Here is a 26,686-nt window from a genome sequence, read left to right on the forward strand (position 1 = left end):
TTGTTTGGACAGAAAGGCTACAGGGCACGGTCCCGGCTCTTGTGTAAGAATTTTGACCCAACAGCTCTGTACTTTGGCTGTGTGTAATGAAAAGGGTTGGGATGAGTTCGGGAGAGCTAGCGTGGGGGCAGCTTCTAGGGCTGTTTTTAAGGAACGGAAAGAGGAGTGGCGAAAGGAGTTAGAATCTAGGGTCAGCTAGGTTTGCTAGAATAGAATAATGGGTTGTGGAGGGAGGTATTGAGGATAGGAGAGAATATGGGTTTGGCACCACGGCGTGGGTAGGCAAGACAATTTGGTTGATAAGGCGCAGAACCTGAACTAACCTTACAAGACTTGTGTGGTTTTTGGACAGGTAAAATGGGGGAATTGTAAGGAGAGTTTATAGGCTTTTAAAGGCCATGCTGTAACAAGTGAGTGATAACAGGCTTTAATCCTTTTAAAGCGTGCTGTGGGATGGGATATTGGCGTTGAGCAGGGTAAGGGTGATTAGGTTTTAATAGGATGTTAAGGGACATGTGATCCATTCCCAGGGAGGGAGTAGAGGTGTCCCATACCTGTGGGTTAAGGTGGCGGATACAAGAGGAAGATGCCAAGGAGGCATTGGGTTGGGAAAAAGGGTGGCAGTGAGGTGTGGCTGTAGCTTAGGAATAGTCAGGGAAGCAGATAATTTAGTTAAAATGTCTCGACCTAATAAGGGAGCTGGGCAGGTGGGGATAACTAAAAAGGAGTGCATAAAAGAATGTTGTCCAAGCTGGCATCAGAATTGGGGAGTTTTAAGAGGTTTACAAGCCTGGCCATCAATACATGGAGGGCAAGGGAAACAGGTCGTTGAAAAGAAGGTAATGTGGAGTGGGTAGCCTCCGTATTAATTTAGAAGGGGTTGGACTTACCCTCCACTGTAAGAGTTACTCAAAGCATCTGTGAGGGTCCAGGAAGCTTCTGAGACAATTGGGCAGCGTCAATCTTCAGCCGCTAAGCCGAGAAGATCTGGGAAGGAGTCAGTCAGAGAGAGCCTTGGGCCAGAGTTCCAGGGGCTCTGGGAGTGGCTGCCGGTGAGTTGGATAGTCTGATATCCAGTGGGGTCCTATACAGCTGGGACACGGCTTAGGAGGAATCCCAGGCTGTGGGCATTCCTTGGCCCAGTGGCCAGATTTCCGGCACTTGTAGCAAGCTCCTGGGGGAGGAGGTTCTGGAGGAACCCCTGGCAGCTGCGGTTCGGGCATTTGATGTGCTGGAGATGTGCCTGGAGTTTGTCTCACAGTGGAGGCAAGGAACTGCAACTCAGAAATACATTGCTACTTGGTTGCCTGTACTCTATTATTTTACACCTTGAAGGCGAAGTTAATTAAGTCCTGTTGTGGGGTTTGAGGGCCAGAATCTAATATCTGGAGCTTTTTTTAGTGTTGGGAGTGGGTTGGGTAATAAAATGTATATTGAGAATAAGACAGCCTTTTGGCCCCAATGGATCTAGGGCAGTAAAACGTCTAAGGGTTGTTGTGAAACAGGTCATGGACTGGGCTGGGTTTTTATATTTGAGGTAAAAGAGCCTAAATGCTGACAGATTTGGGAGAGGTCAGATAAAGAAAAAGGAGCATTAACCTTGACTATGCCTTCAGCCCCAGCCATCTTCTTAAGAGGAAATTGTTGGGCACGTGGGGGAGGGCTAGTTGCGGAACGAAACTGTAAGCCATACCAGGTGTGAGGGGAGGTGATAGAAGGATTATAGGGTAGGGGAGCGGAGGCTGAGGAAGAATTGGGACCTAGCTCAGCCTGGCGAGGAGCAGTCTGGGGAGGAGAGGTCATATGGGTCTGTAGAAAAGGAGGATTCAAAGGACGCAGAGGTTGGAGTGGAGACTGAAGAAACAGGAGAGAAAGAAGAAAAATTTGGGATGAGTTGCATTGGGAGCAGAGACTAGGGAGGGACCAATGTGTAAAAGAATGCCTGGACGTCAGGCACTTCAGACCATTTGCCCATTTTTCGACAAAAATTATCTAGATCTTGTAAAATGGAGAAATCAAAAGTGCCGTTTTCCAGCTATTTAGAACCATTATCAAGTTTGTATTGGGGTCAAGTGGTATTGCAGAAGAAAATAAGGCATTTAGGTTCTAGGTCAGGTGTGAGTTGAAGAGGCTTTAAGTTCTTAAGAACACAGGCTAAGGGAGAAGAAGGGGAAATGGAGGGCGGAAGGTTGCCCATAGTGAAGGAGGTAAGAGAAGGTAGAGACACAGAGAAGGGAGGTAGGGAGCAGCCCTTGGCTGCAATTTGGGTGAGCAGCCAAAGCTGGCGTCCCCGCAGTTGACTTGCCACCAAGGGAATGTGGGTGAATGACCAAGGCAGGCGTCCCCGCGGTGATCAGACTCCAATGAAATGTGGGTGAAGAATCAGGCAAGAGTCTCCGCAATGATTAAACACCAAGGGAAGGCTGTCTTCCCAAGTGCGTGACTGGCACCAGTTTTGGGTTTACAGATAAAGTGTGTATCTTTTGTCTCTACTAGAGAGGAAAAAGAACTGGAATTGGACAGGGAGATTGAAGGGTACAGAGAGAGGCTGGAGAAGAGAGTAAAAAGACCGCTTACCCGATTTGAAATTGGTGAGATGTTCCTTGAGCTGGTTGGTCTGAGAACCTGAGGTCGTAGGTGGATCTCCTCATGGAGTGAGGGTGAGGACAGGGGACTGGTGTCCCAAAGGAGTACCTCTAACCCGGGTCTTCGGCACCAAATGTCACACGCGTCCTCGTGAAGAGACCACCAAACAGGCTTTGTGTGAGCAACAAGGCTGTTTATTTCACCTGGGTGCAGGGGGGCTGAGTCTGAAAAGAGAGTCAGCAGAGGATGGTCGGATTATCATTAGTTCTTACAGGTTTTGGGATAGGCAGTGGAGTTAGGATCAATGTTTTGGGGGCAGGGGGTGGATCTCACAAAGTACATTCTCAAGGGTGGGTAGAATTACAAAGAACCTTCTTAAGGGTGGGGGAGATTACAAAGTACATTGATCAGTTAAGGTGGATCAGTTAAGGTGGGGCAGAAACAAATCACAATGATGGAATGTCATAGTTAAGGCCGTTTTCACTTTTTTTGTGGATCTTCAGTTGCCTTTGGCCATCTGGATGTATACATGCAGGTCACAGGGGATATGATGGCTTAGCTTGGGCTTAGAGGCCTGACACTAAGCACTGATTCTTCCTTTTGTAATTACATATATTTTAAAAAATTCCTGATAGCCGTACTTTTTATTTTATTTGCTTAGTGAAATTCCTTTGTCTTATGAACAGTTTTTCTAATATTCTGTGATCAGTTGAAACTTTTTTATTTTTTAATTTTTTGGATAATTTTTTTTGAACAATAGTGGCAACGTATTTGCTGCCCAAATTCAAGGAGACCATTCCTGCACCCTGCCCCAACCCAAGCGCATTTTTATTTGACTAGATTATTGAAAGCAAAAAAACCCTTTGAGACCAAGTGGGAAGATTGCCTAGTGGAAATAGGTCAGGCAGAAGGTGGGTCAGATGGGGACCTCAAAACTTAATTTTAGTTTTTTAAAATGTTAGTACTTTCTGAAATATTACTCAGAGTTAGTAGATAACAAACACCCTTTGAATTGTGCATGTTTGTGTACATGTTTCTTTTTTTCTGGAGAGAGGGAATCCCCATCTTTCATAATTCATAGCCAGTATAACCTAAACAAGTTAATATTCTCTCACTAGCCTAGATTGTAAACTTGATGAAATTCTATTTAAGATTAGCACCTATTAAGTCACTGCTCAGTACTAAGAGGTTATTTTTGATTCACAAAATGTTAGCAATTTTTTTTTTTTAGTGTATTTCCATCTAAAAATATTACTTTTAGTAAATAGTATATGATACTTCAGTGGGTGTTTTAATATATCTAGATTATGTAAAAGTTAATGTTCATATTAAAATTGTAAAAGGTGCTTTAATGTACAGGAAGGGAATTTGTTTAAAAATCCTTTTGAGAAATCATATTCTAGTTTTTTTGTTTTTGGTGAATCCAGGTTTTTCACGTATAATATTGTGATATGATTATCCAATTTTCTGCACATCACTGGAATATAAAATTTCAAATTAATCCAGAATGAACAGAAGCGAATAATATAATTTCTTCTTAAGTTCTCTTATGTTAAAATAATTCATTTTAAATTATATATGGTTTCTTCCTAATAACTTACAGCTAAAAACGTTGTTTTACTTAACAAATTCAGTTTACACAGATGTCTAAAGATGAATAGCATTCTTATTTGAAAAATGTAAGTTAAAAACAAGATTATGAATACATTGAAAGCATTGTTTTAAAGGTTAATTAATGCATTATAGATTCAGGAGTTTAAAATTTGTTTTAAGTAGGGAATTGAACATTTGAAATTTTTCTTTCCCATTTTGTGATGGTATGAATAAATCCAATTCAAATACATTTTAATTATAGGTTTAAAATAGATGAACTTTTATAAATCGTTGTTAGTGAGATATTCTATATATTTTGTTAGCATATCATAGCATCTTTTTGTTCTAATGACTGATAATACTATTTTATTGGGAAATATTAAGAGAAACTTTGTTACAGTTTCTACACTTAACTTTTTTTTCTTTGGCTCTTAGTACTCTAAAATTCATGAGATTTCCATTGGTTTTATTAGTAATGTCTAGAAAATCACTTCTTTGTAAAACCATGTTTTTAAACAATTGATTGTGAATAAATGAGTCATTGGGAATTAGGAAACTCTTAAGTAATAGTGGTGGCAAAGTAGGAGATTAATACCCTAAAGATTTTCTGAATGGTTCTTTGCTGTGCTGGAAGACATTTATGTCTAATGGCATTTAATTTGTTTATAGGGAATAATATTAATAATTTATTCCTAAGAAAGTTACAGTATTTAGGAAAAATTACAGAAGAACCTAATAACTCAAATTTGAATTTTCAGGAAATCTTAGTTTTCTATTGCAGTAATTGAGTTTGTCTAGGTGTATGTGTGTTTTGCTGTTATAAGCTTACTTTAGATGCTTCTTTGGAAGATATGTCTTATATGGTTATGTCTTATCTAATATTGTTGATTAATCATTACCTTATTAGCCATTTTATGAATTACTGAGGCCCTTTTAGTTCTCTTTCAGTTTTCATGTTTTTCCTTATTTTCACAGTTCTGCTAAAGATCTAAAAGGGACCAAAGGCAATATAAGTAGAAGCCAAAATTTCTATTCTTATGTTTCTACTACTTGTTGCTCAACTTAAGTCTGTTTAATACCTGTTTAGTAATTGAAACGATATTTTTTAAATCTCTTGTTAATTTTTACTTTCACAAAGCTGAATGGCTGTATTAAAACTAGTTCACCAATGAGAAAAATATAACCACTAAGGTGTGGAAATGAAGAAAGGGTTTTTTTTTTAAAAAAAAAAAAAAAAAAAAAGAAAAAGGGTCATTTAAAGTGAGCTGAGGGAGATGGGTGGGATCCAGATGCTTGGAGCTGTCTACTTCCAGACCAGGTTAGTAACATGATGCCATTCACACAAAAAAATTGTTTTGCCTGCATGTTGTGAGTTGGTGGTCTTGGTCCTTTTAATTAGACATAAGAATACATCATAAAATTACGTTTCTTGTTGATCATCTTTTGCAGAAAGACTGAGAATTCCATTGGTAAAGAACCTAACCTGTCCCCTCACCCCCAGGGTGTGAACAGTGAAAAGGATTAAGGCCCACTGTAGGGAAGCTTGCACTAAAGCCTGCACTGCCCTTTCCCCTGTTCTTTCAGCTAAATAGATTTTTAGTTCCCATGACTATCAGTCTGGTGCTTTTCACAAGCACTAAATTCTCGTAAGAAAATTAAAAATGACTTATTTTTTTAGAAACTGGCCCGGAATACTGAAAGATGGTGTTTTTTTGGTACTTTGTTTCATGTTGATAGATCCCATACATATTATTTTTTTCTGATGCATGTTAATTTGCTTCAGCTTGTTTTGAATTTGGAGTTGAAATAAATATTTAAAAACCAAGGACAGGTTGTTATATGATTAGGTTTGCTTGCCCACAGTTAGCAATTGTAGAGTTTGACACTATTGAATCTTATATTTCATTAGAAATAGCTACCTGACATCCTTGTGGACATAAACTCTTTAACTTTTATCTGGATGACTACATTTATAAAGTGATTTCTTTTCATGTTTAAAAGCTTTTAAGTAGCTTTTATAAATGCTGAAGTGTCATTTTTTTTTAAGTATCTGCCAAATTGGTATTGTATTTAATCTTGAAACTATATTTTGGTTTTCTTAACTAAAAATAATTGCATAGTATTAAACATTCTCAGTAGCTAAACCTTTTTTTTTTTTTCTATTTAATTTGAGCTTTTGTTGTTACTAACAAATAATTTTTGGCACAGTTTCTTTTTTTTAAATGACTGCTAGAATCTATATACTTGTCACCTTAGTGTGCTAGAAGTGTTCCACTCAAATCAAGGGTTCCTTTCTGGTTTTGTATGTTCTCACCTGCTCCTCACTGTAAATCATTGAGATGTCAAGTTCAATGATTAATTAAGCTGCACGTGCAAGTGCTTTTTTTTTTTCACCTGTCAAGCAGGAAGGAAGTCTTATAGCAAGATTAGATGGTGCTAATTCACAGCTTTTACTTCAGACTGTGAAGTGTGTAGCAATATTTTATATTTATATGCTTATTCAGAATGTGGCATATCAGGGCTTATTTGTTTTAGAATTCTTAAATATTGTAAGATACAATTATTATACCAAGCCCTATCATTAAACTCCTAATTATAGGCAAAGAAGAAATTGAGAATTCCTACATAAATATTTTGAAATTTAAGATTTATACTTTATAATTATCTTTTATTCAAATACTAGTAGTTGATTTAAGTTAAAGTAAATATTTTTAAGTTTTAAAATTGTGTGTATGAATGTGTCTATATATCATAATGAGATCTATCCTTATTATAGCATGGGTTTAAATTTCTGATGAAATGATGGTGGTAACTACATTTTTTTCTTTAAGTAATAAGTATTTGCAGAATGTAGTGTTAAGCTTTTGGGTACTATTTTATACATTAATATAAGACAATGGACTTGGAAAGCTTGTTCCACTCTAGTTCTTTCATCATCCACCAACCCCCAAAATCATCACTAAAAGTAAAACCTCAAATTGTATAGTAATCTTAATCTATTATTAAAAGGCCCTAGAAAGAAAGATTACAAGGTAGATTCAGGTTTTGAATCGGTTTTGCCATTGGTTTAGCAGCGGGTGGGCAGGCAGATGCCTGCTCAGAGTAGAACCTATTGCCATTTTTCACCATTGATAGAGTAGCCTTTCAGAGTCAATGAGCTCTGTCAATGTGAGCTTGTCAAGGCTACAACTTCATAGACCTGAGAGGCGGTTTGAGAGGTCAGCCCTTTTCAGGTTCGCTGTGATGCAAATGAACTTTAATGCTTAAACAACTATTGGAATTTTTATGTCTGCTCCTTGTTCTTTTTTCTTCACAAAGTCATTGACGAGACATTCAGTGCTTTTTAAATTGGAAGTTGCATTGTGCTAAAGACCTAGTACAGATTTACGGAGGGCTGAAAGCAGTTAGATCATGTTCTTTTCATGGTGCGATTAGAATCAAATCGATTTCCCTACAGCCTTCAGCATTCAGATGGCAATTTTAACAAAGCTTGGGGGCTAGACAAGGGACAAAACGACCGAACTGAATGTTAATTACACTCTGCAGCCTTATTTTCTTTTGATTTGGGGCTGACTGGCAACTAAATTAACAAAAAGTGTGACCATAACTGCTGCCCTATTTTCATTTAAAAGGAGAGCTGCCTCTAAAAGGCTATCTTTACAAAGAAACAAGTGAGGTCTGCTGATCATTGTTAACAAGGGCACATTTTTTTCTTTAAAATTCTTGCCAAAAAGACTCTTCAAAAAAAGTAATGTAATAATAAATTAGTCATTGGCATATTATTACCCAGAGAAGTAGCTGATTTTCTGAGTTTTGTGACATAAGCTTGGAAAATGTAAGGCAGCAGTTGTAATTCATTGGTAGTTATGAATTATAATTGGCACCTATGTGACTTTGGTGTGTCTTTAGCATGTTTAATATGCTAAAAGGTAATGTAACTATTTAAAGTAGATATTTTAAATACATGTTAAAATTTTATTATGTAACATTAAACTGTTCAAACCCAGCTTGATCCTAACAGTTTTGCACCTAGCTAATCCTTGCTTGACATGCACATTTTCATATTTGATTACTAGTACTTCCTTATACCACATTAATAGTGGTAAGATGTTTTTTTCTTTCCTTTGCAAGAAAAGTGCAGCTGAACCAAGTTGCAGTTGATCCTGGTGGCAACACTGTCATTTTTGCACCTGCAGCTGTGTCAGTCTCATCCTAACACCTGGCACCATGAATTATCTTCTTTTATCCATACTCCCAAGCAGGAAACATTTCTTGCAGCATAGCGTATCTTGCTTGCATCAGTCAACTGAAGTAAATTCTGAGTTGATTCCTGAAACAGTAATATTGAATTAAGAGTTTGATTTTACTATCAGATGGCACTTTTATGTTGGTTTAAGTAAAATTTTGACTCTTCAAAAAAAATCTATTGGTAGAATAATCAGTAAGCTGTCTTTTAAATATGGGCATTATTTTAAGCATGGTGTGAAAATTAGTTTGATTTTATAATTCATTGATTTAATATTAACTTCCAATTTTTTGTTTTGGAACTTACTGAAAGGCCATTTGCATTTTGTTAACTAATATTTACTTTTGTTGTAAAATATGTATTAAGGAACTTCTGTTACTATTTAAGTATTGGAAACATATTTTTGAAAAAAATGGGGATTTAATTTTATTTGGCAGATGACATTAGCTTTTAAACCTTGATAGTTTTAAATCAGAGGCTAGTAAAAAAAGATTCGTATGATAGAAATAAAGCCATATCTTTTTAAAGAAAGAGAACTCTTTGTGTTCAGGTTACCATTTAGTGCTTAGAAAATGGATAGTGATGCACACCACACTATACTCAGTCACTGTCTTACACCTCTTCCCTTTTCACAGAAAAAGCAGCTGCAAAACAAAGTTTTCTAAAACCAGTCAAGAGTAAACTTTTTTCTCATTTGTCTTCCAGACACGAAGATCGATTGAGAAGTTATTAGAATGGGAAAACAATAGGTTATACCACAAGGTGAGTACCACAGGGAGCAGCTTCGTACTGTTGGGGTCTGAATTGCACAGTATGGAAACAGATGCTTTTGTTGAACTAAAAATATGAAAGGTGGACAAATGGGTTAGTCTGTGTGCTGCAATAAAATAGAGCTCATTTTTCTTCTTTTACTCTCCTACTTGTCTAGCTGTGCTTGCATTGGAGACTGAGCAAAAGGAAATGTGAAACGAATAACATGATGGAATATGTAAGTTAAAGGGCTGTTTTGTGAGTTTCTCTATTAAATGATCATTTATTTTGCTTCTGATCTTATTCTTTCCATGATTATTAATCAGCAAAGGTGTCAGGAGCTTAATCTCCTGAGTGCAAGGATTTTCTACGGTTCACAGATGCATGGTTTCATGTGCAAGACTGATTTATAAAGTTATGAATGACTTGAAAACAAGGCTTCACTGTGTTCTGAAAAATAATAAATTAATTGCCAAGATAAAATAGCCTGAACATGTGTTGATGGAGTGTGAAATTTTAGATGCTGTATAAAGAATAACCACAACTTTGGTTACGCAGCAAGTCAGATATGGCTTTTTTATATAATGCTAATCAAGTTTCCAAGTATGGAAGAAAACCTTTCAGCCAAGCCATTGGAGCTTAAGAAACCTTTAGCCTTTATAGATTTTAACTGCCCGTACCTCAGTGCCCTTTAAAGAATCTGTTTTAAAGTGTTATTAGAATATTGCTTTGTAAAAATTAAAAGTAAGCAGGAAATGAGATGTTGATCATCTTGTGTTTACTTGTTAAAAAATATCTAAGTTGGCATATATATACAATGAATTTTGTACTTACTCAGCATGGGATTTAATTTACTGACTCCATGATTTGAGCAGTTTTTCTCCTTTTGAAAATTTCAGAATATTCTAGAAAATTAAGAATTTTAATTTTCTTTTGAGCTTGGGTACTGTACTTTAAATATGGCCAGGTTGTTACTTTAGAAGAAAAAGATCTAAGGAAAAATTAATTGTTGAAAGTAAAACTCAGAGCCTTTGTGAAGTATCTGTTATAACATTTCTGAGGAATTTTGCCTATTCTTTAAAACAATATAGCCATCATAGATGTGTGTGTGTGTATGTGTAAAATATTGATTAAAAGAGTGTTTTGTTGTAAATTATCATAAAATCATTTTTCTCTGTTAGCATTTTCCTGTTCTTTCATTATCACACAGTCAAATCCCATTTCTAGCCTTGAACATAAAAAATATTTTAAAAATGTCTTAGACTAGCTTTATTCAATGAACCAAATAATGTAGATTTTATCTTTATTATGTCAAAATGTTAATTTATGATGATGAGAAAGACACCTGATACTTCTTTATAATCGTAACACATTTGAGTAACCCATTTTGAGGTGAGAATACTAGTCTTGTATTTTCATCTTAGATAGTAAGAGGGTTTATGTATATATTTTGGGGAGAAGGATGGATAGGAGATGTAAAGAATTTGGTGAAAAAAAAGTTACTACATTTGTAACACAAACACTAAGCTTAAAACTAAGTTATTAATTTTTTGTGCATTTCTAAATTTACTTTGGAAAGGAAAACATAAAAGTTGTCCCAATGCTGTGATTTCCAGATAGAACTGTGTGACTATAATTTATTCATAAAGTAATTTAACCTTCCAAAACATTCTGAACTATATGCTTTGTTTGTAAAATAAGTTTCCTTGAATTTTTAGATAATTAAGCACTTCTACTAAAGCCATTATATTATTTTCACTCCATCATAGAAGATATCCAGAAGAGTAGTAAAGATAAAATAAATATTTAAATTGCTAGGAAAAAGCTGGGTGTAGTGGGCATGCCAGTAGTCTAGCTGGGGAGGCTGAGGCAGCAGGATCACTTGAGTCCAGGAGTACAAAGACAGTCTGGATAACATAGCAATACCTGCCTCTCTTTAAAAAAAAAAAAAAAAAAATATATATATATATATATATGCATGCTGGGGAAAAATGTGTTTTGCTAGATTTTCTTAGAGTATATATGTATTTTTGATAGTTGAAAGTGAGAATAATGTAGCTTAAAAAATTCATAAAAATGAATTTTAAAAGTTAAACTAGCAAATAAAATTCATTTTATCTAATGAATTTGGGCCTTTTTAACCATTTGTCCCTCTTTCCCTCAACTTTTCTTTAACTTAAAGAAATTTCATTTTGTTAAAAGAAAATAATTATCCTTGATTAAATTTGAACATTGGAAATACTAAAAAAAAAATATATATATATATATACACATACACACACACACACACCACACCTTGGTGCTAACTTTTCTTTGTTCAGATATGGTAGAGACAGATGATTTAGAATAAATGAGACAAGTGGGTTCTGAAGGAAAAATTTGTAGGATGTATTATTTAAAAACTAATAGTTCAAATGTAGGCAAAGATAGCCTTTATTTTATGTTATGTATTAATAGTATATATTGTAAAGTGTGGGTATGCCCACAACTAGGGACTAAAATTATAAAGACTGATTGAGGACATATTTGAAATACAAAAGAATTTGTTTAATGCTGACTCTTACGTAGTTTAAACATTTAATTGTCAAATTTTAAAGCTGCAAAGAATCTTGTCATCTAGTTCGATGCCTTTGTTTTATAGATAGGGAAATGTAGCCCAAATGAAGAAGCTAGTTGGGAGAAAATATTTTAACAGGGAGCTAGTGAATATTTTGTAGGCAAATCACAGGTCAGGAGAGTGGCAAATGTGACAGCTAAGGCTTAGTGCAGGATACCTAGAGTAAGACAGGAATATTTTTGAGCCAGGTATAGAAGTGTGTCTTCTTTATTGAGGCAGATCAAAACCCAGGAGAACTGAAAAGTGAAAATGAAGATTCCTGGCCCAGACAGCTAATCTGTAGAAGTATTGAAATCTAGAGGTCATATCAAGCAAGACACAATTTCTGAAAAAGAACGATGAGTCACTAGACTTAGAAACTTTTAATATCAAATAATTTTTAAATCACCATCTATTTCATACAAATTTGGGGCAAAAGAAAGAGTTGATTGTAATTTAAGAAAATTCAAATTTGGAAAAACTAACTTTGGTCACCTTGTGTAACTCTGTGTTACCATATTTTGTTTTCATTGGTTTTCCTTTAGTTTCCTATTAAAAGGCCTTTTGGAACAAATTTTGGCCTGTAATTTTGCTAACCTAAGAAGAAATGGACTTTTTAAAAAATTAAGAGATAAAGGACCTTTTATCTAAAGATTACATATTCTGGTAGAGTAAAATGAGAGCAACTCTAGAACTTAGAGAAGACTCGTGTAATTGGGTTGATTAAAAAGGAGAAAGTCTGAAGAAAAATGTTGGGTGAGCTGCAGTCACGTAGGGTGGTAGAAAGGGCAAGTCTTTGGCGTTAAAGACAGTCTTTTATTCAAACAGTGAGTCCACAATCAATTGTGATACAACTTCTCAGGATCATCAGTTTCCTCATCTGTAAAATAGGGATTATAATACTTACCTCATAGAAAAGTTGTTGGGTTTAAAGAGACCCAATGTAGTATGGAACACCTGGTATACAGTTAGTTCTAAATGCATACTAGCCCCTTTTCTCATGAGCGCAGGGGAGCGTGCATGTATGCATGTTTGCTCCTCCAGTGTGTCAGGGGCACTATCTATATCACCCTTCTCAGACTTTGGTGATTTTACTTGCTTATTTGTCTTCCTTTTCATAGAGCCGAGGTATTTCATGTATTTGGTAAAGGTCCAGAAATAGAAAAATTCTCAGTGATGGAGCTCTGCATTATCAGATAAAGATCTGTTTTAGTAATGCAAAGTTGCAGTTTTAAAATGTGAATGGATTTTCAAAAAAATTGCGATAGCATATAATTGAAGTTTTAAGAAAAAATTTTGTTTAAATCTTTTAAAAACTTTTTCTTCTCCTTTTACAGGTCATCCTCATAGAATTTTTACCAAAGACACCGATTTTTCGACCAGATTAGCATTTACTTTATTTATAGAGACTTTCCAAGTATGTTGTCTTTCCAATGGTGCCTTGCTTGGTGCTCTCCTGGTGGTGACATAACATTGGTTCTACAGAATTGTGTGGTGTTTTGTTTGTTTGTTTGTTTGTTTGTTTTTAAATAACCGCATGTTCTAAGTGTGCATTTTTGTCAATCTTTGCAACAGTTATTTCATATAGATGTTTAATACTTAAGTTATTGTGCTCTTTTCTGTTATGTATTCTGATTTTCAAGGATTACTTTTTTGTATTATCAAAAAAATACATTTGAACTTAGCATAAAAAGTGGCCAGCCTTTTTTATTTTGTCACTAAGGTACACACAGTCCTTTATTTATAAATTCCTTAACAGAGAAAAACACCTTTGTAAGGCTCAAGTTATCTATTCCAGCAAGCACACTTTTTGTATCATTTTTTCTTTCTTTTAAAATTTGATATTGTCATTATTTTAAAATAGTAAGTTTCCTTTAATAACCTTTTGGAACCTAACATATCCTTTCTCGTACAATTTCTAATGCTCTGTTTATGGCAGATAATCTGTAACATTATGAAGACCTATCAAAAAGTTTTAAGAGTATTACTGTCTTCAAAGGTAGTAAGACAGGATTAAATGTTTATTAGAATAGACAAATCAGTGAATGGTATGCATGTATCTAGTGGTTACTAGAACTCAGGATCACAAAATATAGTAGCATCACAATCTGTGTATATTTTTGATCAAGATGATGATAATGGCCTTACTTGGGTTACTTTTATTGTTTATCAAATCTTATTTACAAAAGAGTGGAAGTATTCCTTTACACAATTTCTGAGGAAAATATTTCTTCCAATCTATCACAATTATAGAATGGATATATGTTTCTGAAAAGTTTTTGAAAGAAAGTAAAAGTTCTAAAACTAAAAGTAAGCTGGTATTTAATATCCCATTGATATTTAGAACCGATTGTTAATAAGAAATGGAGGATGCATTTAGTACTGTTTTTATCCACTAGTTCACTTTCAGTACAGTTAGGTATACTTGTTTTGATTGAGAGTGTGACACATATGTTAAATCAGATTAGCTTGTTTCTTTTGAATATACATATACACGCATACATATTTTTTTTCTCCTTTTTGTTGTGCATATCTCTATGCATTTTTAAACTTTTAAATATGTGAATGACCTATATGTAAATTTTTGTTTTTATGAACCAGAAATTATACAAGTTTTAATGTGTGTCAAGAACTTGTTCTATACAACTGTGGTATCGAGCAATAATGTCAATAACTTTTGGAATTATATAAACTATGCTTAATAATTTGTATTGAGAATTGGTACCACTATACAATACTTTTTTCCTTGTATTAAATCTTTTAAATACCAGTTTCATTAATTTATATACCTGTATTTTTAAAAGTATTTCTTTGTACTTCTTCAAAGTACTGTAATCCTTTATAAATTTGAATAGTCAAATGCCAGTATCTCATGTCCTATATCCTGTCTTGGATATTAGGAGCTATCTTAAAAACTAGGATTAAAATTTTTTTTTTTTGGTTTGGGAATTATATGTTTTCCTTGCCCCCCAAATAACAACTTGAATTTGTGGAACACTTTTCCTGTGAAGAGCTCAAAGTACAAAGAATTCAAATACTTCTTATTTTATTTAACTTGTATCTAGGGTGTGTCCTACCACCTTAAAGTAGTGCAATTAAAAATAATGCCATCTAGAAACTTCATTATTCCTCTGTGGTTTCAGTGTGAAAAATAATTGTATCTTCATACAATGCTAAATCTGCCTCAGGATTCAGAAAGATCAGAAAAATATAATGACTGTGTAAACTATGCAGCACAGTGTTCCGTGTATAAAATTGTATAAATCCATAGAGCACCATATTGATCAGCTTTATAAGAAGAACTTATCTATTTACATAATTTATTCTCCTATTATTAGTCTACTGTGGATAATAATTTTAAAATTACTACATTCCCTTAAGGATATTTTAACGGTAAAATAATTTTCATAGTCGATGATACTAAGTGTAGAATTTTTAAAAGCTTTTTTGATTTTATTCAGCCATGTGCCATTTACTTAAAGATTTCCTAGAAACATACACTTCCAATGTATATATAGAAAAGAACTGTGAATACTTAATATGTGGTATTATCATAAGCCAGTTATGCCTTGGGCATTTAGATTTTCATGCTTGGATTTTCGTTAGTAGCCTATAGTATAACTCTATCCTTTCTTGAATCATGAATTTAAGTGCCCACATTACTGGATATTAGAGATGCCCATGTTAAGTAAACATCAGTCTAAGGGAATATTTAAAGTGATAATTTTTCTTCAGCTTCTGTTTTCTGACTTAAAGTTTGTGGGACATGAACTAGAGCTTTTTAAACTGGCCAAGAAAAAATATTATTGGCAGAAACTTTGGTATATGGATTCTACATAGGTTGAGTAAATAACTTATGGTCTTTTTAAAATACATTAATGGCATTTTACAATCAGTCACCATTTCTGTATAAAAACATTCTTTTCTCAAAAAATGTACATTATATTTTAATATTTAATATTAATATATAACTCTGGCTATCTGGGTTAAAATGATACTCCAAAGCCTAATGACTATAGTAAAACTGATGTGATACATTTGGCTTCTAAGGTAGATGTTGGCCCTCCCTTGCATGGAGATCACCTTACCTATCTAAAATGATCATCACTCTTTAATGACTAGGTTTCATTTATTTAAAATATAAACATGTAATTTTACCCTAATATCAACAAAATAAATTCAACAAAGTCTTGAATAATAGTAAACAATGATTTTCTTTTCTTATTAGAAAAACTAGTTTTGTAATTGAGTAATTTTAAATCAGGAAGAATCCAGCTTTCCCCAAGGTTTTGTCTTTAGTGTTATTTTTTCAGTGTTAGCTTCTGGTTGTTTTTTTATATTAATAGACCCAGGCCAACCATAAAAATCTTTGACAATATGCTGCCCTATCTTTGGATGTAAAAGGACATTAAATAATAATACGTACAGTTGAACGCACAGTTGCATGAGTTCAAACTACTAGTTTTGTATAACACTATGTACATAGTCAGACTATTTCAACTTTTGTGGTATTTAGCTTCACAATTATAACCTTTAACTGCATGCAGATATTTCACTGTAAATATTTGCTTTGACTTGCTGTTGATCAGTAGTACTAAAAACTACAGTGTGTTAAAAACTGCCTTGGACTGAACTCCAGAATCTAGTCCTGTACCCTCTTTTCTTTTATCCTTTTGGACACCATGGATCCTTTTGCTGTCCTCCTGATGTCCAGAGTCTTTACTAGGCCTGAACATAGTTCAGAATTGCATTTTTATCTTTCTTCCTCAAAGCTCGCAGTAAGAACAGTAATTCTCTTTTTTTTTTTTTTTTTTTTTTGAGACAGTCTCACTCTGTCGTCCAGGCTGGAGTGCAGTGGCACCATCTTGGCTCACTGCAACCTCCACCTCCTGGGTTCAAGCAATTCCCCTGCCTTAGCCTCCTGAGTAGCTGGGATTACAGATGCCTGCCACCACGCCCAGCTAATTTTTTGTATTTTAGTAGAGACGGGGTTTCACTATGTTGCCCAGGCTGGTCTCAAACTCCTGCGCTCCAACAGTCTGCCCATCTTGGCCTCCCAAAATAAGAACAGCAATTCTTTTGCATTCTTAGGTAGGTGTTTAAAAGACCAATTAAAGTAAGTCGCATTAAGTGATGAATGGCTGACACCCTCAGTTCTGCTACGGTGGTACTTGCATTTTAAAAAGAGATTTCTTAATTGATGCAGTGGTGCAATTGATGTTTCCTTTTGAAAAGACCCTAATGGTCCACACTTTCTAGGGAGGGAACAATAGGATGGTTGGACATGGGGTTGCTTCTCAAACCTCTGTTTTTGAAAGAAGGTGATTAATAATTAGTTTTTGGGAGGAAAGAATAGGCTAATTTTAAACCAAGCTATTAATTATCCCATAGCTGTTTGTGTATAAATATTTAACCCTTTCTTAAATAAAGTAACTCTTAATTTTTCCTTGATATCATAGTCAACTTTATGTTGTTTTAGGACTATATCTTAAGTTGAGGTTTGAAGAATGTCTTTAAATCTTGAGTTATCTTGTTCTGCACTTCTGTGGAGAGCTTTAGATAATAAGAGAAGCCTAAATATTGATATTATTAATCATAATTCTATCAGTTTCTGTAATATGGAGCATTATCTCCCCCACCCCAATGGCATATTGAACTAACAGAGGTTGTTTATAATCTTAATAGGTAGTTCAGGATGTTGATTCTGATTTGGAATTCATTTCTGATATTCTACAAGACCATCCAACTACTTGGCCTTTTTGCTTTCATTTTCATTTTCCAAGCAGGAAGATACTATGACTACCTCATGGTGTTATCTTGTGAAGCAATATTTTTCAATAGTTTATATCCCTGTTATCAAGTCCTATATAAAAGTAAGTAGTTAGATGTTTAATAATAATGATTGAATAGGTTTTTCAACTTATTTACAAAGTCAGCACAAACTTGAATTACTGTCAGGTTTTGCATTTAAAATGGAAGAGACTGGGTATTCCCTGTATGTACTTAAAATGCTTTACATGTTTAAAAATCAGGGAAACATTAAATATAGTACTTTGAAAAAAGTTTCTTTCTAATAAGATTTTTTTAAAATGTAGTTATGTCTGAGATACTTAAAATCCTGCCTTTTTAAATATCCCCTCTATTTCATAAACATGGTGCTCTGATATTGAGTTGATTACTTTCTTCTCTTTGTGAAAACCAGTATATTGCTTTCCTAGCTCTTTATCTTAGAAAGTATTTTGATGAACTGACCATACCAGGCATCCTTAATTTTGGCAAATAAGGTGTATATTGCTTTGTTGTTTTTTATTTAAAGAAACACAGTGTCAAGCAGCCTTCAAGAGACATACGTGATGGGTCGGTGTTTCGTCTACTTTACTTTATTGAGACATAACGTACCCTCAGACGGCAGTTTGTGTCCTATTGTGTCTTCTGCTGGTTCTTAATTTAGTATACAACTGATTCCATTTCTTTTTTTTTTTGGCATAAATTCTGTATAGATTTAAAATGTTCTATAAGGAAAGAGTATTTCCTCAAGAAACCTTTTGCTCTAAATTAAAGAACTCCTCTTCCTTTAGTAGCAGCTATTTAATTAGGTAATTACAACAATCTCATTACATGGCCACCAAGTCTATAAATAGGAGCTTGTTTTAACTCAAGTATCAAAGCACTTTTAAATTCTGTATTTTTATGTTTGTTGAGGTTACTAGCATTGTGCCCTCTCAGAAGAGTTAAGTATTGTGAAACTTAGCAGTTGTGGCAGTAGAAGCAAGGCAAACATGATTGGAAGGCAAGATGCTGAAATCTACTGGCTGAGAGAAATAACTGCATTATTATCCTACTCTTTAGTTTACAAGGGTGAACGTTGTGCAGTGGTCAGGAATTGCACACAGCTTTTTGCTTTCTTTATACGTTCTTTATATATTAAAATGGAAATTATTTTTAAAGAAAAAGAAAAAATATTATTCTAGATAGAATTTTCCTTTATCATCATGTCCTTTGAGAAGATAATGGGAGGCTACCTTGAAACAAATATACTTAGATTTATCTTTTATAATATAAATGTGACCATTAAAAAAATAAAATAAAGGGTTCCAGGAATTTGTTCCTATATCCTTAAATGAACATGGAATAGTTTTCATATAAGATAATCAGAAATTTCTGATGGTGAGCAGTTATGCAGAACTAAGAGCAGGGTCCCTAAAAATATGCTTTTGGATAATTATACAGCATTCAGATAAGTCTAATAACATTAGAAAATGAAGATAACTGGTAAAATATAAAGTTGAATGTGAAAGGTAAGTATTACGTTTTTGCTTTCATTATTAAGATATTAATCCCACTGCCAAATAAGCATAGTTTTTCTTTTTTGGAGACAGAGTCTCACTCTGTCACCCAGGCTGGAGTGCAGTGGCACGATTTTGGCTCACTGCAGCCTCTGCCTCCCAGGTTCAAGCAATTCTCCTGCCTCAGCCTCCCAAGTGTTTGGGATTACAGGCATGAGCCATCACGCCCAGCTAATTTTTGCATTTTTAATAGAGACAGCGTTTGGTCATGTTGGCCAGGCTGGTCTCAAACTCCTGACCTCAGGTATCCCGCCCACCTCAGCCTCCCAAACTGCTGGGATTACAGGTGTGAGCCACCACACCCCGCCTATTTTTCTTAAAATGAGATTGTTTTGTTAGATAAAAACTTGTTGGCCTTCATAATTACGAAGAAATACATAATGGGTTATATTTAAGGTGACTCAGTTTTTGGTCCTGTGTTGGTTGTAGTATATTTAGTCTTGTAAAATTAACTCTTCATTGATTGTATTGATTGTTCTTTTTTTAGTAAACAAATGGAGACTAATTTGAGTTAGGGATTTTTTTTTTTTTCCCCCCAGGTTTGGCTTGCTTTGGCTAGTTTTGTTGCTTTTAAGTGAGTGTACTACAACATGTCATTTCAACACACGATTCCATATTCAAAAATAAAATATGGGCTAATTCACATCATTTTGTCTTTAAAGAATATGATATATTAAATAAGATCTTAAGCTGGTGTATTTGGAATTGGAAAAGGGAATCTGGAACTTAGATCAAATCACTTTAAAGGAAATTGGCCAAACTAATAATGTCTGTTAAAATGACCATATGAATGAGTGAGTACATGCACACACACCTGCTTCTGTAGATATGACCTGTACAATGTGTGGGGAAAAGCTAATTAAATTGACGTCATTACAATATCAGTTTAGAAACTGTGTACAATGAATTTAAAGGTTTATATTATGCGTTCATGAACTTGAATCATAGTTGGAAGAAAAAAATAGGGCAAAAATGTAGCTTATATAATATTACCTTTTTTTTCCCCACAATGGTGTTTTAGTTATCTCTTAAGTTTAAAATTAATGCAGCTTGTAAATAGGATTCTCAATTATCCTGTTTCAGTTTTTAAGCTTTCAGTGGGAGGCGGAAATAATTCCAGTTGCCACTTCTGTAAATAGACGTTCAGCACTATTTAAAATAGCTTATCTGTGGCATTGTATCAAGTGACTATTTGTAATACAAATTTTTCGTTTTACTCAATTGACCCAGATTCTAGTATAAACCTTTACTAACATAGATTCATATATGGAAATACACACATACACACACAGAATCAAAGATGAAGTAACTGTGACTCAGTACACTAAGACATCTCTTTGCAGTAGACAGTAAAGATAACTCCATCACCTGGATTGTTTTAGTTAAAACACAGAATGACAGTTGATTCTACATGAAACAAAAACTAAAGGGAAATTTTGTTTGTGAATTATTTTTGTTTCCTTGAGTCATCATACTATAGTTTTTAAAGAAAACTTATTTTCTGAATTTTTATTCTTTTATTCACATTTTTCATCCTGACCAGAAAAAACGTGAGCATTCTCAGAAGTGAATTGTTTCTTTTTTCACAAATAGAGATCTATGCAAAAATGCCATTACCGCTTGCACTAGTTACTATCTTAGCATCCATCGCAGAAAGCCTAAAAGATAGCCCAACCTTTTGTACCTACAGTCTTAGATATTGTTAGATAGCCATTCAATTTTCTTTCCATTGTGTATGAGATGAATATTTCTTGAGACTTTTTTGTTTGCTCTACTAAAGAAATCAACCAAGGGAAAAAAAATCCAAAAAACAAAACAAACAAAAAACACCCTGTAACTCATGTGAAGCATGCAGGGTGTTGTAATTTCAGTTTGCAAAGCGGTGTGATACAATGTTGCTGAGCCAAAAGCACACGATAGATTTAATGTAGCCAATTGTGTACTTTTGAAAAAAAGAGTAACTGTTCCCTGTGAGTTAATTTTGGATTTTTTCAAAATCTCTCTTTTAGGCTTTGTGCTGGATTCTTCCAGACAAATGCGTATTCCATGTGGGCCACTGTTCTGCTAAATGCTCTCAGTTCTCCTTTTGCAATCAAGATTATGTTGCTAAGGAGATTTTGCTTTTATTGCTGCCATTGATTTGTGTTAATACGTTTTGAATACCTCTCGGTATTCTTTCGTAGACAAGGCCAAAAGAAAAACTTCCCCGAGTTTCCCAATTTACATTACAAATGGAGCGGTGGTGTAATGAAGCCAATATAAAGTGGGCAGTTGAAAGGAAACTAAAGAAGGGCACTCAAGTGAGAAATGAAGAAATGTGCCGAGTGCAGTCTGTGGGCTGCCCTTGGTCCAGCTGCAGGAACTGGCTCTGGCCAGAGGTAGAGTGAGTGAGCACCTCCCTCTGCAAAGACCACCCACTTTTGGAGTGTAGACTGGCACACCAAAGATTACCTCATTGATTAATATAGGGCTTAAAAGTGAGAAATTTCTGAGGTGGCAAAATCACTTCTAAATCTCTTATTTGAGTCCTTCCTAGAGCATGACTGAGGCCACACTTCCCATGCCTTATGACCTGAGGTTGTCTTGTAAAGGATAACCTATGGATGGACCTGTTCTTTTGGTTCTGAGGACTAGTGTATTCAAATGTTGGAATGTATTCCTAGGTGAGGAGGATATTAACTAGATTAAATTGGTTTTAGTTATATGCTTCTTACTTTGTATCACATTTTAGACTACAAAAATTCTCCCTACCAGAAAAACTCTCAAGTATTCCGTCTGTGAGTGGAAAGAGACCAACTAGATGTGTCTTTAACCAGTGAAGTGGTTTGCTCAGGTTGCAGTGCATGAAGGTGCTAAAGAATACCATAGTAGCACAGTCATACCCTTCAGTGGCTCACATTGTTCAAACAGCAAGATATTAACATTTTTTTTAAAAATCAGAGCACAAATGCTTCATGCATATAACTTCAAGAGTTTTAGGTATTTTAAATTAGAAATGCCAAAAATATAAAAAGCATGAAGAAAAATTTCTGTAGAAGTTAGGAAACTAAAAATCGATCATAAGGGAAGCATCTCAGGTTTTTATTGCAGTATTTGGAGATGAAAAATGACTTTCTATTTACACAATTTGTTAGTTATTTCAGCAAAATAGAAACCTGTCAGTCTAATGTTGGATGATCTGATAGTCTCTGCAAGAAATAATTGCAGAGACTTTCCGCAATCACTGGGAAATATGAAATCTATAAAAACATCTGAAAAAGGGCAAGACTGGGCCACTGCCTAGGGGGATAGTCCTGTTCTTTCTGTGGAACGGGGGTGGGGGGGGGGAACCTCTGAAAAGGAAATTCTTAATTCCTGTATTTACAGTGTCTTTTTCAGTAGATTTTTCCTGCAAAAGGTGCTTTCAATTACTTTGCTTTAATGGATAAAATACCAATTTCCAGACCAAATGTGGTAACTGTTTTTGGTCTTATATCTTGATTTACGTATACTTACCAGGTTTTCTCTCCCTGTGATATTTTTAAAGCTTTTAAAATTAACTTCAGCTTAAAGACAAAAGTTGGAAAATATAAGTATGAATTTCTGTTTCAGCCTTGTAGTTCTGACTGTATTTGTCAATGGTTTCTATATTAATGATGCCATTGTTCCGTTGTGTAATCCTAAAGTTAAGAATTCTACGAATGAGAAAAACAGCTATGAATTATAAGTGAAAGATAGTGAGAAAAAACACCCATATTTCTGTACTAAATATTGAGAGCTTTGTATTTTTTCAAGTTGGAATTAATATATTGAGAACTGACTTTAAATTTTAAAACTCTTATGCTGAGAAAGCCTGACAGGTAGGTAAACCAGTTTGTGTACATAAAATGTTAGCAATATATTATTCTGCACATCAAGCATGTTACAAAAACTCTCACTAAATTATTCTCTGAAGATATATAAATTTTACTAGAGGTATTCTAGATTTATTAGTTCTGCAAAGCCAGCTTTTTAGGGTCTTCTGTTTGTAACATATCTGCTGGGTGGTAATTTCTGCCATGATCATCTGACCAGTGTTTCTATTATATATATTTTAGAGCAAAGATGAAGTAGGTCCTCTATAAACAAATGCATTACATGTTTTAAATCTGTCTATCAAAACTGTCAGTGGGTGTGTCAAGAAAGAGAGCTCTGAAGAAAGAGTGGGAGAGGAGGAGAGAGAGGCATTTTTTGTTTGTTTCCCAAATTCTGTTAGCATTGGGTCTTGCTTCTAAGCTATAGGCCACATCCATTTAAAAGAAAGTGGAGTCTCAGAGCTGGAAGAAATCTCAGAGGTATCTAGTGGGGATATGCACTAAAATCAGCTGGGGAGTTTTTATTTATTTATTTATTTGACAGAGTCTTGCTCTGTTGCCCAGGTTATAGTGCAGTGGTGTGATTAAGACTCACTGCAGCCTCCATATCCCAGTCTCAAGCAATTGTCCCACCTCAGCCTCCCCTGTAGCTGGGACTACGGATGAGCACACCATGCCTAGCTAATTTTTGAAGATTTTTTTAAGAGAGTCTCACTATGTTGCCCAAGCTGGTCTTGAACTCCTGGGCTTAAGCGAACGTCCTGCCTTGGCCTCTCAAAGTGTTTGGATTACCTGCATGAGTCCTTTGCTTGCCCTTTAAACAAATTGTAACATACTAGTCAAGTATCTAGGTTTTACCAGGGTGAGCTCCTTTGCTTTATCTTCCTCTTCAATTAAAACCATTCTCCAGTTGATTTTGAATGATTTAATGAATGTCATTTTGATCTTGATACAAACGCATTCCAAAACTATAATTTTGATGAGTAAATTAGAACTTTAATATGGACTTACTAAAAAGTAGGGGTTTTTTGTTTTTGAGACGATGTCTCAGTTTGTCACCCAGGCTGGAGTGAAGTGGTGCAATCTTGGCTCACCACAACCTCTGCCTCCTGGCTTCAAGCGATTCTCCTGCCTCAGCCTCCCGAGTAACTGGGATTACAGGCACCTGCCACCATGCCTGGCTAATTTTTGTATTTTTAGTAGAGATGGGGTTTCACCATGTTGCCCAGGCTGTTCTCGAACTCCTGACCTCAGGTGATCCACCCACCTCAGCTTCCCAAAGTGCTGAGATCACAGGCATGAGCCACTGTGCCCAGCCCAGTAGTTTGGTTTTTAAAATACACTTGGCACTACCCTCCACATTAGAATTGGGAGGAAGGAAAGGAGACCATGTATATTTTGAATATTTTTATCAATTATAAGACATCTTTCAGCTGGGAGTGGTGGCTCACACCTGTAATCCTAGCACTTTGGGAGGCTGAGGTGTCAGGATTGCTTGAGCCCAGGAGTTCAAGACCAGCCTGGGCAACATAGCAAGAATCTGTCTCTATTCTTACTTTAAATTTTTTTTTTTTAAAAGCTATCTTCCCTCTCTAACCTAATTTTATAATGACAATAAGGCTTACGAAGTTTATCACTTATCTTAAATCGCAGGTTGTTAGTGATTTTTAAAAATCCTAAACGTGATCATTTAGAATCCTTGTAAGAAAGCATGACCACAACCGGTTCTCTGTAACTGAGAGAGCATTGCCTATGCTTGGGGCACTGAAAGGTAAATTGTTGGATTTCAGCCACTCAGAAATTGTTTATCTGTCTCTGTAAGTGGTTAAGTTTTAGTTCTATCTACTGCCCAATCTGAGAACTGTGACTTAGACATTTAATTATTTATTGCTTGTCCCGTGTGAAAACATTTAGAATGGCTGGCAGCCTACCAGACCCGGAGTTAAACATTCGACAGCTTGACTAGACTGCCGGTAGCCAACTTCACATCAGATTAAACACATTCTCTTCATGATGAATAGCTTGGAACCTAAAAACTTAACTTCATTACAAAAAGTGCAAGGGGTGGGTTGTTTTCTGAATTAAAATTATTTTATGTTTTACTGCCACCATCCAATTGTGGTTGTCAAATGTATTTTCTTTGGTGCTGGTGGGATGGAGGGGAAAGGGACAACGAGGGACTTTTGGGACTAATAAAATTTAAAAAAGGACTCCTACAAGGTTGGACACAATGCCTCCCAGGGATGAACATTCATGAATTTTGCAGTGAAAAAATTTACATTTCATTAACATTTTAAATTACAAAGGCAGGTCTACAAATACCGATGTGTGTGTGCACACGCGCACGCACTCATTGCATTTTCCAAGCAAAAAAGTGAATAATATGCTAACCATATCCTTTGTTATTTTTGATTTTTCTTTTTATTTTAAAACGTAAGCTGTGATGTGTAGTGACATTAATTTTAGTAAAACCTACTGCGTCCAGAATTGGTGGGTTCTTGGTCTCACTGACTTCAAGAATGAAGCCACGGACCCTTGCGGTGAGTGTTACAGTTCTTAAAGATGGTGTGTCCGGAGTTTGTTCCTTCAGATGTTCAGATGTGTCAGGAGTTTTTTCCTTCTGATGGGTTCGTGGTCTCGCTGGCTTCAGGAGTGAAGCTGCAGACCTTTGCGGTGAGTGTTACAGCTCTTAAAGGCAGCACATCTGGAGTTGTTCATCCCTCCTGGTGGGTTCATGGTTTCATTGGCTTCAGGAGTGAAGCTGCAAACCTTTGCGGTGAGTATTACAGCTCATAAAGGCAGCGGTAGACCCAAAGAGTCATCTGCAGCAAGATTTATTGTGAAGAGCAAAAGAACAAAGCTTCCATGCCGTGGAAAGGGACCCAAGAGGGCTGCTGCTGCTGGCTTGGGCAGCCTGCTTTTATTTCCTTATCCCACCCCACCCACATCCTGCTGATTGGTCCATTTTACAGAGAGCTGATTGGTCCGTTTTGACAGGGTGCTGATTGGTGCATTTACAAACCTTGACCTAGACAGAGTGCTGATTGGTTCATTTACAATCCTTTAGCTAGACACTCCAGGTCCCCATAGATTAGCTAGACACAGAGCACTGATTGCTTTACAAACCTTAAGCTAGGCACAGGTTGCCGATTGGTGCATTTACAATCCTTTAGCTAGACACAAAAGTTCTCCAAGCCCCCACTAGATTAGCTAGACACAGAGCACTGATTGGTGCATTTACAAACCTTGAACTAGACACACAGTGCTAATTGGTGCATTTACAATCCTTTAGCTAGATACAAAAGTTCCGCAAGTCCCCACTAGATTAGCTAGACACAGAACACCAATTGGTGCATTTACAAACGTTGTTCCTTTACAAACCTTGAGCTAGACACAGAGTGCCGATTGGTGCTTTTACAGTCCTTTAGCTAGAAATAAAAGTTCTCCAAGCCCCTAACCGACTCAAGAGTCCAGCTGGCTTTCCCTAGTGGATCCTGTGCTCGGCCACAGGCAGAGCTGCCTGCCAGTCCCTGCAGTGTGCCCACACTCCTCAGCCCTTGGGCGGTAGATGGGACTGGGGAGCAGGTGGCTGCCCCCCTCAGGGAGGCTAGGGCCATGCGGGCACCCACGGTGGAGGGGGAGGGGACTCGGGCATGGTGGGCTGCAGGTCCCAGCCCTGACGGCAGGGAGGTGGCCGAGGCCCAGCGAGAATTCAGCGTGGCACAGGCGGGCTTGC

General features: G+C 35.8%; 1 protein-coding gene across 2 annotated transcripts in view; it reads left to right on the forward strand.

Moving 5' to 3' along the window:
• Positions 1–13,464, forward strand: part of CHIC2 (cysteine-rich hydrophobic domain 2) — a 53,560-nt gene extending 40,096 nt beyond the window's left edge. For both annotated transcript variants that reach the window (XM_011966504.1, XM_011966505.1), the window contains exons 4-6: positions 9,131–9,187; positions 9,354–9,413; positions 13,109–13,464. In XM_011966504.1, coding sequence (XP_011821894.1) covers positions 9,131–9,187; positions 9,354–9,413; positions 13,109–13,159 — 168 coding nt within the window. In that variant the 3' untranslated portion in view covers positions 13,160–13,464. The remainder of the gene's footprint in view (positions 1–9,130; positions 9,188–9,353; positions 9,414–13,108) is intronic.
• Positions 13,465–26,686: the final 13,222 nt, after the last annotated feature.

The sequence above is a fragment of the Mandrillus leucophaeus genome, unplaced genomic scaffold (genome assembly GCF_000951045.1).
Source record: "Mandrillus leucophaeus isolate KB7577 unplaced genomic scaffold, Mleu.le_1.0 Scaffold762, whole genome shotgun sequence".
NCBI lineage: Eukaryota > Metazoa > Chordata > Mammalia > Primates > Cercopithecidae > Mandrillus > Mandrillus leucophaeus.